The 15,663-nt window shown below is 45.0% G+C and overlaps 1 protein-coding gene across 3 annotated transcripts in view; it reads right to left on the bottom strand.

The window, feature by feature from the left end:
• The window catches only part of VPS39 (VPS39 subunit of HOPS complex), a 334,794-nt gene that overhangs the window by 141,964 nt on the left and 177,167 nt on the right, over positions 1-15,663 (bottom strand). For all 3 annotated transcript variants that reach the window (XM_078659635.1, XM_078659637.1, XM_078659636.1), the window contains one exon: positions 6,880-6,953. In XM_078659635.1, coding sequence (XP_078515761.1) covers positions 6,880-6,953 — 74 coding nt within the window. The remainder of the gene's footprint in view (positions 1-6,879; positions 6,954-15,663) is intronic.

Raw genomic sequence — 15,663 nt, 5'->3', positions numbered from 1 at the left:
GGAAGGGGCAACTCACAGCTGAAACACCCCCATCAAGATGTTCTTCTTGACTGCCACTGAGGATAGCTGAAGGTCCAAGATCTCAGCAGCCCTACACACCATAAGGGCATAAGAGGCTCCCTCCTCCGTAACCACAGTTCGAGAGAGCAAGCCAGCGTTAGGTGAGATGTTAACCTGCTGGCCTCTGCCAGTTCCTCATACCAGTTGTCCTGGTTATAATCTATGGGATGCTGGTATCCATAAGGGTCGTCAGACCCCTCCCATTCATCTCCCTCTCCAGGCCTGTCAAATACAAAAGGCACTAGCTCCGATCCAGAGAGCATGGACCCGGTTGGCGCTGGAAATGATAATGAAAATGACGGTGACGTGGGGCGACAGCACTGAAGCAAGTGCTGAGGAAGGTCTTGTCTGCAGCTCCGTTTCAGATCCAACTTGTGATCTCTGGGGCCTGACTGGCGCACAGGTCAAACCCACCAGCGAGGATTCAGTGGAGGCCAAACTAGAGCCCGTTGGGCCTGAAGGCACTGCAGAGGGCCGTGCTGCCCAATTAGGAGGTGCATGGCCTCATAATTCCTTAAACTAGGCGGGGTTTCTCTGGCTCCAGGAAAGTCAGGGATGTATGGAGCGGACACTGACTTAGGCTCTGAAGTGCGAGAACAGGAGCGCCTCACCGGAAGATTTTAACAAGCACGGCAAAGTCAAATACCTCTTCGACTTCTTGTGTTTGTGGGACTTACCTGATGACTTTGAGTGTGCAACGATCCCCGGGTGCGGCTCTGGGGCCGGTCCCAGGACCGTCCACGCAACTAGGAGCTTGAGCATCATAGAGTCGCCTAAAGCCAAGTGGCAAAGAGCTTGAGGGATCGCTCCCTGATTGCCTTCAGCTGCATGGCGCAGTAGTCCTCGCAGGTCTCAGAGTAATGGTCTCTTTCCAACCACCATAAATACACAAAGTGTGGGTCTGTCACAGACACCTGGCTGGGACACGCACCATATGGTTTGAAACCAGCCAGTTTCATAAGAGCTATCTTGTCACACCAGGAAAGAAAATCTCTCAAAATAGTGTCATCAGAAAGTAGAGAAAAAAGCGAGTCAACGACTAGGGGTGGCTCTAACCGTATCAATTCTATCTGGCACAGACAGGAGAGGACGGATGTCAGCGATCCAGGGTGGCACCCGTTATAGGTACCACACGTCAATTCTGGCCCGGATGAAGCAGACGTAGAGTCGGACAACACCACCTACCAGCACGCAGGGTGTGAGAAAGTGGCTCTAAATATACTGGACCAAAGTAAGGTACAGTGTGTATAAAGACTACAAGCCCCAGAGGTATAACAGAGGTTAAAGTTAGGGATGACCTTACTCTCAAAAGTGGTACCTTGGTCGAGCAGTAAGGCAGTACCAGAGGACAGTGTAAAGCATTTGTTGTACACACTCAGTCAGCAAAAGAATTCACACACTCAAGGACTGAACTCCAGGCCAATTGTTTTTATATCAAAAGATATAGTGGTTTTATTTTAAGAACCAACAGGTATCAAAATATACTTTGCTCAATTATGAGTGATCTCAGATAATTACTTTGCAGAAAGGTAATAACTTTGGAAACCCGATAGGTACAGGGGTTGCAGTAGGCAACACAATTCTAAACACAATTTAACATTGAGCTCAATGGGTTTTTCTACAAAAATGCAGTTGATTACTTTGTAGATTACTTTTGTAATTCCAGGACTGGATCCTAGATTCAGTCCCGGGGTCTTAGCTGAAAACAGTTTAGTAAAAACGTTTTGGTTATTGCAATGATTCTTAAGGAATATAAAGGTATTTTAAAAGTTCAAACTTTTAAGTGAAAATCTAGCAATGTTATCCAATGGGAGAAAATTCAGGTCACAGGTAAAGTACGTTCTTGTGCCTTTTGAAATCCAGTACTGGGCTCCTAGGTCCAGCACTGGGATCGCTACTTAAGAAAGGTAAGTAATTACGTTTCAGTAGTTGGTACGATTTTTAAGGAATATTTCAAGTTTTCAAAAGTAGACACTTAGAAAAAATTTCACAGAAAAGCAGACAATAGATTCCTATGGAGAAAATTCAGGTAACTAGTAAACCCGGTTAGGAATACTTTTGCAGCTCAGTACTGGACTACAAGGTACAGTACTGGCTTCTCTCCTGATCACAGGTGAGTAATTCAGAATTCGGTATTCGGCTGATTTTATAGGAATATTTTAGAGTTTCAAAACTTCGGGCTTGAAAGATTTTTCTAGTCAAACCAGTCAATGTTATCCTATGGCAGGAAAGTGAGTTGCCGGTTTCCAGGTGAGTACTCGACTGGTGAAGTTCGGGTTCTGGGCAAAGACTCAGGGGTCCCCCAGGTTCAGGTAGGTACAGTTGGTACAACCTCAGCGACACAGGGGCAGCCGGGTGCAGAGGTAGTTAGGCCCAATGTTATCCAATGAGAGGCAGGGGGCCTTCGGCTGCTGGCTAGCAGGCCACGCGGCTGTGGGAGCTGGGCTCCTGGTCACTTGCTCAGGGCAAATGGGGAAGTAGGATAGGACACAGGGTGCACGGCCAGAGGCACTCGGGCGGCTGGGTGCAGGGTGCTTTTGAGCCGGCGGGCGCTCAATGTTATTCAATGGGAAAGGTAAAAAGGGAACAAAGGCTGCAGACTTGGGGGTGGTGATTCTTCAGGTGTGACCACCACTTCGAGAGGTAAGTTGGGATCTTGGAGAAGAGGAAGGTACCCCAAGGAAGGCACAGGGAGCCGCAGGGCGCCGGGTGCAGGGGTGTCTTTGGGAGTCAGGAAATCTTACCCTCAACTGTGGAGGGGTCCCTGGTTCGTCGGGGAGGGTCTTTAGGCACTGGACTTCGGGTCCCAATCACCGGGGGGACGTCCTCGTGGTCTTGGATCACTCAGGCACGGGCCGGGCTCGGTGGGTGCAGAGTGGGTTGGTCTTGTGTGGAGAAGTGTGGCTCAATGGTTAGAGCAGGCAGAGCTTGATGCAGAGCTCTGGCCAGGGACCAGGGTTCGATTCCCGCCTCGGCAGGTCTCCGGCTCATTAATTCCCCTGACTGGATATTCTCGCCTCAGTGCATGTTCTGATCATGGGTCCCACACTGCAACTCTGGGCAATAGCTTGCTTAGTCTCCACAACGGCCCCAAAAGCGCTGGGATGCCTGGCTGCACCTGGGGGGTGCCCAGGAGTGGACATTTCCCAGGAAAGCCAGGAAGGGTTCCTAAGCGGTATACGGACAGCGCCGGGACACCTCCGGTGGAGGTAACTGTGCGCTTTACAAATTCCGACATTTATTTGTGCTTCCTGGCTGGCACCAGGGGTATGGTTGTTGAAGCAGAGCCTCTGCTTATGGGAGTACTAGAGGGTCAAGGCAGGCAGGTCCTCCGGGTGTCCCAAGATTGCAGTCCGCAGGAGTCGCCGTGATTAAGCAGGAGCAGGATCCAGGATCGACAGGCCGGTAGGGCTGGGGCCAAGTCAGTTGGTGTCGTCTGGTTGTTAGCAGCTGCACAGCGGGTCTTCTTCTTGATCTTCTTTCTTCTTTTCTCATTCGGTTCTGAGGAAGGAAGGTTCAGGGTGCCCCTAAATGGAATATGCTACTTACCAGTATGCCATTACAAGAATGGGGTAACCCAATATGGTTCGTGGACCTGGGTGATCAAATAATATCAAAAACAGTGGTCCAAACCAATACTTTTGAATCAACAAAATATGTACTTACAATTAAACAATTGTCATTATTGAGTGAGCCTTCGAATTAATCCACTCTAAAGAATCAATCTGTAGTTCATTTTTCAAAACAATGCAACTACCTGACAAAACCCATGATTATTCAAAAAGGAGTTTAATGAATTACTCCATCGCACAAGGTTATTTATATACATTTATACATTTTAAATACTAACGGTAAAAAGGAAGAGCAATAAGCTACTAAGAAAGTGCAAGAAAGGAAAAAAGGGTAGTGATTTTGGAAAGGGGTGCAAGCCTCAGAGAAAATGTGTCACAGAATTAAACAATTTCAATTAATTAAATGGAAGCGGATATTAAAAAATCCCAGCTTATTCAGCAAACGACCACTGCTTGTTTACACTATTTTTTCATTTATACAGTTTTGAATAGCATGTATAATGTATTTCCTGATGATTAGTGGTCCAATTTGCATATAAAGAAGCGTCGACGTTTCGACCCGTCTTTTGGTTCAGGGGTGACTGGGGGCCTCGACCTGCGGGTCTTCCTCAGGACATATATGGCACAACCTTCAAACCGTAGATCTATCAAGGACATGTACCCATGAATTTTCAGAGGGTGACCTTTGTCCTCCTACTTCAAAAATGGACGATATAGATTTTGGACCGTAATTTACCCACCATCCAAGCAGGGGGTAAGGGCGTGTCGGACTCTATCCCAGATGTTTCAATTGTCTACTAGGGCAGTTAATGGTGGTTTAGACAATTCCCACCGAGGCATCAAATGTCGCTTTCGAAGTTATGCGCCCACTGCTCCACGGGACCGCTGTGCAAAATCCAGCTGGATTTTGCACAGCGGTCCCGTTGAGCAGTGGGCGCGTAACTTCGAAAGCGACATTTGATGCCTCGGTGGGAATTGTGTCTAAACCACCATTAACTGCCCTAGTAGACTATTGGAACATCTGGGATAGAGTCCGACACCGACACGCCCTTACCCCCTGCTTGGATGGTGGGTAAATTACGGTCCAAAATCTATATCGTCCATTTTTGAAGTAGGAGGACAAAGGTCGCCCACTGAAAATTCATGGGTACATGTCCTTGATAGATGTACGGTTTGAAGGTTGTGCCATATATGTCCTGAGGAAGACCCGCAGGTCGAGGCCCCCAGTCACCCCTGAACCAAAAGACGGGTCGAAACGTCGACGCTTCTTTATATGCAAATTGGACCACTAATCATCAGGAAATACATTATACATGCTATTCAAAACTGTATAAATGAAAAAATAGTGTAAACAAGCAGTGGTCGTTTGCTGAATAAGCTGGGATTTTTTAATATCAGCTTCCATTTAATTAATTGAAATGGTTTAATTCTGTGTCACTTTTTCTTTGAGGCTTGCACCCCTTTCCAAAATCACTACCCTTTTTTCCTTTCTTGCACTTTCTTAGTAGCTTATTGCTCTTCCTTTTTACCGTTAGTATTAGAAATGTATAAATGTATATAAATAACCTTGTGCGATGGAGTAATTCATTAAACTCCTTTTTGAATAATCATGGGTTTTGTCAAGTAGTTGCATTGTTTTGAAAAATGAACTACAGATTGATTCTTTAGAGCGGATTAATTCGAAGGCTCACTCAATAATGACAAATGTTTAATTGTAAGTACATATTTTGTTGATTCAAAAGTATTGGTTTGGACCACTGTTTTTGATATTACTTACCAGTATGCATCTGTTCTTGGCATGTAGGGCTGCTGACATTCATATCTGTGCATAGATCGCCGCCTAGTGTTGGGTCCGGATGATTAAACATTGTTGTCTGGGAAGAGTCTTCGAAGTATCACGAGATAGGTGGCTCCTCCCCTGGACTACAGTGCGCATGGGCATCCTCTCCATCCTCAGATTGTTTTTTCCGCCATTGGGTTCGGATGTATTTCTAACTCCTGTGGGAGGGGGGCAGGAGGCTAGCTGTGATTGGGCAGGGCTCCCCATCTTCAAGATGGCCGGAGCCCGGGGTCGTGCTTCACCTCGCCTCTCCTACCTTAGGGGTGGGGTTGGGACAGGCTGGCACACCCCCCTTCCTGACGTAGGGTTTCCCGCCAGAGTGGGGGTTAGAACTGGTGGGGGCCAGTTGCTGAGTACAGCAAGTGGCCTGGAGAAGCTCACAAAGGCGGCATGCCTTTCAAGCTTCCCCCTGCCCATCCTGGGGGAGGAGGCCTAGGACCGTTCCCAGGATGTGCATTTTTTAAAGGCCCAGGAGAACGGGGGCTCTCCACCCAGGGGTCCAGCAACATGTCTGCTGTGTGGCAGCCTAGGCAGCCAATCAGACCAGACGTGGATTGTAGATTAGGTTTTCAGGGGGCATCTCTAAGATGCCCTTTGGTGCCTTTCAGATTAATCCTACACTGGCATCAGTGCGGGTTTAATGTGCTGAGAAGTTTGGTATCAAACTTGTCAGTCTTCGGTGTAGCCATCATGGTGCTGTGGAGTTCGTAATGACAACCTCCCAGCACCATATACTCTTAATGGCATCCCGGCACTTACAGTGCCCAGGAATGGCCCTGGGCACTGTAGGGGCACAGGGCTCATGCACCTGTGCCCACACCCCTGGCATAGGGCACCCAGCTACAGGGGGGACTGAGGTATGCCAGGGCAGTGGGTCTTATGGGCATGGCACACAGGGATGTGTGCCAGGTCGACTCTTTGTTTAGTTCTGTACTTAGACACTCAGCCTGCAAAGGCAGTGTGTGGGTGTCAGGGTACAGGGCCCCTAAAGGTGGCACAATAAGTGCTGCAGCCCTTAGGGGTCTTCTTTGGTCACCATGCCCTGGGTACCTAGGGTACCATTTACTAGGGGCTGACAGGTGGCCAGAGATGCCAATTGGGTTTTATTTTCAACATAGTTTTAGGGAAGGAACACAGGCCCTGGTTGGCAGGAGCCCAGGGCACACACACAGTCAAAGCACATCAGCAGTTCAGCAAAAAGTGGGGGCATACCAATGCAAGAAAGATGGCACTTTCTCACACAGGGGTACTGTGCAAAAACATTCAGATCCAGTCTGACGCCTTGGGAATATTCTATGGTAAGGAATCCGTGGCTAGAAGTCTTGATCAGATAACAACCATTAGAGACTGTAACCAAAGGTGCAGATAGGCAAGTACAAAAAAAAAAACAGAAATTCTGTGACAAACCTTCAAACCATCTTCAGGAAAGTCTCGAAGTACCCATACTGAATAGGGGAACACAAGGGATAGATTTTCTGACCCTGGAAAAAGAAAAGGGGAAAAAGCAATCATACAATAGCCCAAAAGACCAGGGATATTACAACACTCATATGTTACATCTTCCATGCTAATACCAAACAGGTTCCTCAAAACTGAATATAATGCTGCTGCCAGTTGTAGTGACCTAACCATCACTACCATTAGAAGACTTGATGGTGCCAAAACTACACATTACGCATTTGCAACAGCTGCCATGTTAGTTAAAGATGCACTATCTGTGCTGCAGTCCAGGAAGTTTAGAACTGCATCAACTGATTGACACGAGGACTATGTGCTAAAAAAAATGCTGCAGACAGTACAAATATGGAAATAACTTTAGACTGAATGAATTTCAGAGCTTGCAGAAAAAAAGTATTGTTTTAAAGAAGCTTACATTTATATTTTTAAGTCTTTGCTTATTTTAACACGAACAGGGACTCGAGAAGTATGGACAGGTAATGAGTAGATTAGGTAAATATTGTTAAAAGAACATCATTTTGACGACAGTGACAAATGTGGTATGACCTTATTTGTGTCTATAATATTGTGTGTTCCTTTGTATGCTAAACAGCTAAAAAGTGCAACTGTAACTTTACCACACTATAAAATACTATTGCAGAGCAAATGGAGTTTGGGCATTGGTACTAAGTGCTATCCCAAGTGTGGCTTCGAAGTGGTGTCTAGTCCTAGTCTGATTTACTGTAAGTGAGAGTTGGCAATCTCGACTGGAAGAGTGCATGGTTGCAGAGTGACCTTTGCGGGAAACACTGGATGTTGTGGTTCAGTAAATTAGGTTAGATCGTATCTTGTGGCAGCAGCATGGTTTGGCAAATAGGTGAGCTTGGATCATTGAAGAGCATAGGCCCCTTCCCCCCCCTTTTGTATCGCTCTGTTTTGTTTGGCAGTCAAGTGCTGTGAGCCACTATGTGTGGTAAAGCACTCAGCCATAAATACCTAAGACACTACACTTGGCTGATTACCAAACAAGTCTTCTTGCTTAAGCACGCTGCACTTTGTCAGAAACAAACGCTAGCATTTTAACTGTTTGCTGAAGGGACATGCAGCTTCACTTCCAACCACACAAGCTATAGTAGAAATGTAACTTGCCAACTGGCTCAATTTCAGAATCAATTTGATACTTTGTTGGACTGAAAAAGGGTTTCTAATTGGTCAATCTGACAAATTCATATAAGAATATATTTCCCTTTCCGGTCCAAATCTACTTTATTTACTCGTTTATATGGTTTTAGAAAGTGAAAATATATTAAGTATACAAAAGCACAAATTTACAAAATCCATAACCAATCAAAAATCAGGCTCCTGGGGGAATCCGACCATTCCAGAACAATGCGTAGGAACCAGAGAAGGAAAGGAGGAACTGGTAAACAGAACATCACACGTTGCTATTACAATATAGCATAGATCAAACATTAGACTGAAGACGAGAGTGCCCCTGCTATCATGCCAGCTATTCACCAAGTTGTACTATTTGGACACCGATGGATGCAAGTGAGAATGATTATGATGACATTGATTTGGGTCCATTTAAATCAAGTTAAGGCATTTGCCTGGAAAATATAGAGAGGTTGGTCAATATAGAGGCTTTAAATATAAAGCCAAATATAAATTTAATTGGGATGTTTCCAAAACAGATGTTTAAGAGTCTACACACGCATAAATAATGGAGCTCTGCAATATGATGGGGTCCATTCACTAATAATTGTGACATGAATATCCAAACTTGGTCAGAGCATACCCAGGACAGCAACAAATGGCAGGATACAAATGTACGATGATAGCCAGCAATAGTCTAATTAGATACAACAGAGCCCTTCATCCTGTTGTCGTCCTCACCACACATCTTAAACTAGCGCGGAGTCAAAATGTTGCATACAGGATAGTCTGTATTGTAGCAGCAATCAGGTTAATGATACAAATTGATTCAAAGAATGGTTGAGCTGGGCTCAGAGAGTCTACATGCCTAAGGAGTGGGTGCCAGTTATTGGCAGCAAGAATGCAATCACCCAAGAAATAAACTGCACAAAATCTTTACGGATGTGCTGGAATGGCAGACTTATCAGTGATTAATAGAAAGTATTTAATTACCATGAAGATGACAATGGTCACCAGAGGAAACAGTTTATATAGTTCTCTAATGAACTCTTTAATCCTACAGGAGCAGGGTGATTATAAATTAGGTTGTTTCCTATATCAGAAAATAGCTGCCACTTCACTAAGCTGATGAGTCTCCCTTCCATCCATTGCACGATTCAAATTTTTTGATAGATAGGTGACCCCAAGTTAAATGTGATGAACATGCACTCCATGCACTGCGGTGTACTGTGCAGATGAATACTTCAAAGAAAAACTGGTAATTATATCCATCTGTTAGGAAAGAATACTTTTACCTCGATGTTCAGTCAAGGGCAAACATTGCACATGTTATAATTGTATTGCACACAAGCTACTGTAGTAGGCTTTTTATTGGTGCTTTAGACCATATTTATGGCATAGAAAATGTAACATGATGCCACCAGACAGTCTTGGGGTGTAGCAAGTTCGAATGTTTTTGCCCCATCTTCACTGGCAAATGTTTAGGGCCATGGTGTGCGTGCACAACCCCCAATCATTGGTCTAGCATGACCACTTGGTACAAGCAAGTACCAAGACACTGGAATGGGAGCATATTTCTAAAAAGTGAAGGTCTAGTCTGTGGTCGAAACAGCCACTAATTGATCAGATTCAGCAAGAAATAATCTTAAGAAAATAAATCCTGAATTACTTATATATATATATATATATATATATATATCAGCAGACAGTGCAAGGGAGAACTGAAGATGGACTGTCGGGACCAGTTGAAACTTGTGAAAGCCCTGGTGCTGCACGCTGAAGATAGGTGCACCCCACCTCTGCCTAGCCAATATCAGGATAGGCAGAGACACTTATTCCTTTGAAAGGTGTATTCCTGGTGTTTGTCTGAGCACTGAAAAGGGCTCAAGTGAATAGGTGTACTGAGAGTCCAGTTTGGCAATGCCCAGTGGCTTTTTGAGGGGACTGATGGCATGCTTCAACATTGGAGGAGACAAGCCTCCTGCTCATTTCGCAGCAGGGCTTTCTGCTTGCTGAATGGATGGTGCTCTCACCTGTCTCTTGTAGAGCATGAGGTCAGGAGCCAAATCTACCTAATCACGGTGGAACAGCAAGATATAAGACCCACCGGAAGAACTGAACTTGACACCCAGGAGGAGGTCTCCAGGGTGAAACAAGACTTTGTCCCATGAATATCTGACAGGGAATGACCAAAGTGCAGATGGCCTATAGCACAATGCTAAGAAAGAGGGGCTGGCTAAAAACACAGTACAACAGAGGCTTAGGAAATCCATGCCCAGAAGTACAGCAGTCTTGACTCAATGGTGCAACGCAAGTCTCCAGAGCAGGAGAGGGTTTGTGCCCATGAGCTAACTCAACTCCAGGGTGCTTCACACTTTTCCTAAACTGTGGTAATTGGGTGCGACTGAAGCAAGTTGTATTGAGGCTAGAAAATGTTGCATTTCCCACTAGTGTACGGTCAGCTAGAGTAACCTCTAGGAAGGGTGAATTAGAGGGGCTCTGGGTGGATACCTTCTTATCTGATAAATTATAGGCAATACCACATCAGTGACCAAGTCACTGGACTCGCCTTGTGATTCAGCCATCTCTAGTGGGTTCAGTTCAATCTTACTTTTTAATCTTAACCTTATGGAATATTACTCGGCATACAAGCCAGGTATTACCGGGGAAGCCTTGGACACATTGCAGTGCATAGACCCCAGGCATGCAACACAAGACTGTATCCCAAACAAGACAAGCTGATCAGTTGTGGCAAATGGTCAGTAGCATGACATGCACAATTTAAAGCCAGAGCACAGCAGCATAAGCTAACCAGTTAAATTACGAACAAATGGAGTGAATAAATAGAAGAAAAACTGATCCATTAGTTCAGCGGGGAATATGGCCCTGCATTAGGAATATGCCAAGTGCTGAAAAGGTTACAGTACCCACTCATGTATGTGTGTGAAGCAGTGAGTATGTCAAAGTGCAGATGATGTAGGAAGGACTTTTTTGCTTTCTGTCGGAGGACATCAAATAAGGATAAAAAAGAGATGGGTGAGGAAAAACCTAATTATGCTGAACTTACCACTAGAGAGAAACCAGTCACAAACGCAATAGTAGAATTGTACTGTGGGGTGGCAGGGAGGATGCGGGCATTGTGAAGGGGTGAAGAGTAAGCTTGAGGACATCATTGGTAAAGTACAGGAGGTGGAATATGAGTTGTGGAAGGTGACACAGAGACTACAGTTGCCTCAGCTGAAGAGGATTCCACCTAGCAGGGAGGTGAAGCCTTTCAAAAGAAATGTGGTGGATGGAAATCTACTCCTGCATTTCAAGCTCAACTGTTAGAAAAATCTGTGGTGAGGTCCATGACAGTGCTGGGTGAACTGGGGTGGTGTAGGGATTTTGGCATGTGGGTTTCTTTGTTGGGGGGACGGGGGAAGAGTTTTCCAGGACCTACAGAGGTTTATCAACTTCCTCCCAGGGAAAAAGGAGGGAATATGTCTGAAGGCGATTCAGGGATGATAACATTACAGTAAGACAAATTCAAGGAGGAGTGAGGGGGATTTTGAGGTCAGTAATTAGAAAAAACTAAATCGGTGTAAAAAAGAGGTACAGTTTTCTCCAGTTTGTTCCTTATCTCAGCTCTGTCACGTTGAATGAAGAGAGCATTTATGGACATGAACTGGCAGGATCAATCACGGAAGCAGCCTGCACCCGCAATGCAAATTTTCTGTTTGACACTGAAATATCAGGAAAATCATTTTACCTTCCTCCAAGTAGACTCTGCTGCAACATTCCCTAGTGTCTTACCTGGGACAATGAATCGGACTGACTGTAGGAAAGTGCCCCATTTTTTGACATGGTCACCCCGACTTTTTGTCTGGTATTTGATGCAATTTTGACTGAAGTGCACTGGGTAACCCTGGTACCCAGGGCATGGGAACTAAAGAGGAAACAATGCCTGCTCTGGAAGAAGGTGTTCACACCTCCTCCAGCATGATGGCTAGTGATTTAGGCATATTAAAGAAAGCCCCTGCAGTCTTTAATATGCCACCTGGCTTACCCCAGACCTGGGACATGCCATCCGCTGCCATGAGGACCATTTGGAAACAGAGAAGGTGGGAAGTTAGCTATGCAAGGAGGCGTAGTGCACTACCAGGCCAGTCAGACTCCTAAGTGGGCAGCCTGATGTTGCTTCACGAAAGACGGGTTACACCAGCTTGATTTTGGTGGCATTATGAACTCTGAAACAGGGTATGCCCACTCCCCACATGAAGTGGTCAGATACCGGGCAGTAGTGACCATAAGGGTAATTCGCCCATTGGCAACTACCCTTCACCCCCCCTTAGCGCCCCTAAATTCAGCATTCAGTTGGCCCCCTGACACCAGGAACTCAGACCCACCTAACAAAAGGAGGACAAAGAAGAGACCAAGAAGCGAGAACGGTGTACTACCATGGACTTTGGGGCCAAAACCTACCTGCCTGCTCCTCTCCAGACAATCGAGACAACCCAACTCGTCCTGCAGCTGTGCATCCTCCAAAATCTTCAGAAGACCAACAGCTTTTCGCCAAGCCGACACCATCTCCCTTGAGGTGGAGGAACCACTTCCCTGCACCGTTCTGCTGAGCACCGGGTACAGCGAAGCAGCAGCTGCCCAGGAGGCCACCGTGCTCCAGAGGGTCAGATCCGTCTCCCCTCCACCCCCCAGTCTGGAGACGCCTGGAGCTGCCTTGCAACAACACCCAGGGTACCGGACCCCTTGCAGCAAACAAAAGCTTGAGTGAAGTCCAATCTGGACTCCAACACCGCAAAGACCGACAAGCCAACGAGGGACATCAGCATTGCAGAGGCCAGCACAGAGAGCGGCCTAGCTGTCATGTTTTGCCCCCCTCTGTGGGTCTGACGAGAACTAAGAGTGCCTTCAATGAATGGCAACAGCTGACCAAAATACTCTCCTCCCGGGCTCCCCGGGCCAGATCCATGATCACATATTGAGCCTCGCTGCTCCTAAGACCCTCACGAACTGAGCCCCTCGCTGGGAACTTCTAGACGTATCCCCTATTCCCCCAATGCAGCCTGTTTCTAGGTGCCCCCGCTGTGCCTACGGTGTATTGCGTAAGGCCGCCAACCCATCCAGCATCTTTGCACCCGGACACCTGAACTGCTGGTGGATCTTGTGACCTTGACACCCCTAGCACCTTAAATCCTAGCGGGACCCCCGAAATGCGATTGCAAATACCTGTATGGAGTATATGTTTTTCTCCATAGGAAAGCATTACCGCATAAAAATGCATTTGTGTGACATTTTTACTTCGCTGTAAAAATGGATATCTCAAAAAGTGCTAACCCAATTACGAAGTTCTTAGTGTTAAAAAAATATACAAAAATATCACATTTTCAAAATTGGTCTTGAGTATGTGTATCATTTGACAAAATGTGTTCAACAAATGCTTAACACTACCCTCTGATCAGCCTAAACTGCTCGCCCACACTTCCACAAAAAACAGCATTTGGAAATATTAGTTTAAGCCCTGTAAGCCAACAAGGGTTGTCTGGACTTTCAACAGTGTACCTCATTTTGGTACACTACATAAAAAAGCCAGCTTCCTACAATGACTAGCACATGCATTTGGATCTCTCTGGAAGTTTGGTGGAAGATTCTAGATGAGAAGATTAAATAGGGTCGGGGTTTATCCACAGGGGTGAAGAGTGATTGGGAATTCCAAAGCAGTAGATATTGCTTCTAAACTTTGTCTCGGTTTTCGGTTTTAACATGTGGTGAAAAACGTTTTCCGCCTTAAGTCTGTTATGCCACTTTCACTCACCTAAGGGAAATGTACAAGATGGAGTGTAATCCTCATTAGAACACTGGAATGTTGGGAGCTCCACTGAAAACAATGGAGTGATCCGGGCTTCTAATGACTGGTAGAAGCCCATGGATCCAACATTCCAATGTTGTTGTTCACAGCTGTTACTGCGAACAAAGTCCTCACAGAGACCAGGAGTAGTTCAGTCCCCTCTGGCTCCGTGAGGCCTTTGCTTCATTTATTATAACATTCTGTCCTCTAGTGGTGGAATGTTCCAATAGCCTTATAGCCCTCCTTAACTAGGCTATACCAGCTCTAAAATCCCACTCTCTTGTTAAAGGCCCTCGCTTTCGGCTCGAGCATTTAACGCTGGAGTGGGCTTAAAATAGCCGGTATAGCCCGCTACGGCAGGCTATAAGGTTATAAGGCTATATTAGAATACTGGAATATTAGGAGTTCCATTCAAGACAATGATTTGGCTCCGGGCTAATAATGGCTGGGATACACCTTCTGCGCCAACATTCCAATGTCTGTCTTGCTGTTTCTCCTTTTTAATTCAGAACATTCTCCCCTCAGTGAGTGAAATGTTTTAGTAGCCTTTTAATACAAGCGATTCTGCTTTCCCGGAATTAAAAGCCAGTCTCCAACGTATTTATAATAGGCGACTTGCGACGCACTCAGTCAATGATCATAAAGAAATCATTTCAGAAGTCAACTTCAATAAAAAATCATTTCAGAAGTCAACTTCAATAACTTATTACAGTGGAGTTCTGATGTCACAATGCCTGCTGCCAAAATCAGCAGCCGAGGTAAATGACAGATCAGGTCACGGGGCAAAATTAAAGCAGGTGTTTAAACAGCAAAAACTAAATGTCACTTTACTTCAATCTGACAAGAGAGATTTATGGCAACATGTTTATTTTTTACACTCCTAAGGTAGTGATAGAAAAGGTAGAGTCTTTCGTTTTTGCGTGTTTAATTTTGCTCTAGAGATTTTATGATTCTATTTTATTGTTCTTGTTTGAAAACATGCTCTCTCTTATATACAAGAGCTATGCACCAAGCATTTAAGTGGTTTGTGGGAAAAGGTGATGATGTGACCATATATCATAAGCAATAAAGTACCCCCTGCTGTATAATATAAGGATCTTACAAATCACCTAGGAGTTCCCTAACCTTATAAAGGAACTCAACATTTGGCCTCATTCCTCTGTAAGCTTTATCCTTAGAATGTACAACAGGGGGTACTTTACCCCATACAAAGCCCATCTGTTTCTGGTAATGCTGGTTGTTAAAGGCCCTCTCCCTTGTTATAGGGGCCTTTAACAATCTGTATAGGAAACAGGCTAAACGGCTATATTCCATTCCATAAAAATACATTCATCATGATCCTTGAGTTATTTTTGTCATAAATAACTTTTCCCTGCTATGTCAGAAAAGTCCAATGGCAGAATTATTTTATATTAATTATAAGATCCCCCAAAATTAAGGAAGAAACACATCATCCTAATCAGTGATTAATAATCTTATTAAAGCTACATGATTTGATGTGGGACATTACAGAAATATCTCTTACTACAGTTTTATGTCCTGAAGACAATGGTTCATCAAAAGATCTTTAATTTACCGAAACATTTGAAGTTTGAATGAAATGTTCACTACTTAATGAGCAAGCATGATTTTGAAAGTGTTGGACCCGTCTGCTTCTGAGAGTCCCCTCACCACTATAATTTCTTTTGTTCCCCTGTACCTCCCAAAATTTGTCGCTTTTCATTTGTCTACCAGGACCTTTTTGTGTGTTGTTT

This window comes from Lissotriton helveticus, chromosome 9 (genome assembly GCF_964261635.1).
Source record: "Lissotriton helveticus chromosome 9, aLisHel1.1, whole genome shotgun sequence".
Lineage (NCBI taxonomy): Eukaryota > Metazoa > Chordata > Amphibia > Caudata > Salamandridae > Lissotriton > Lissotriton helveticus.
The sequence above is the reverse complement of the archived record's forward strand: the minus strand, read 5'-3'. Positions and strand labels throughout refer to the sequence as shown.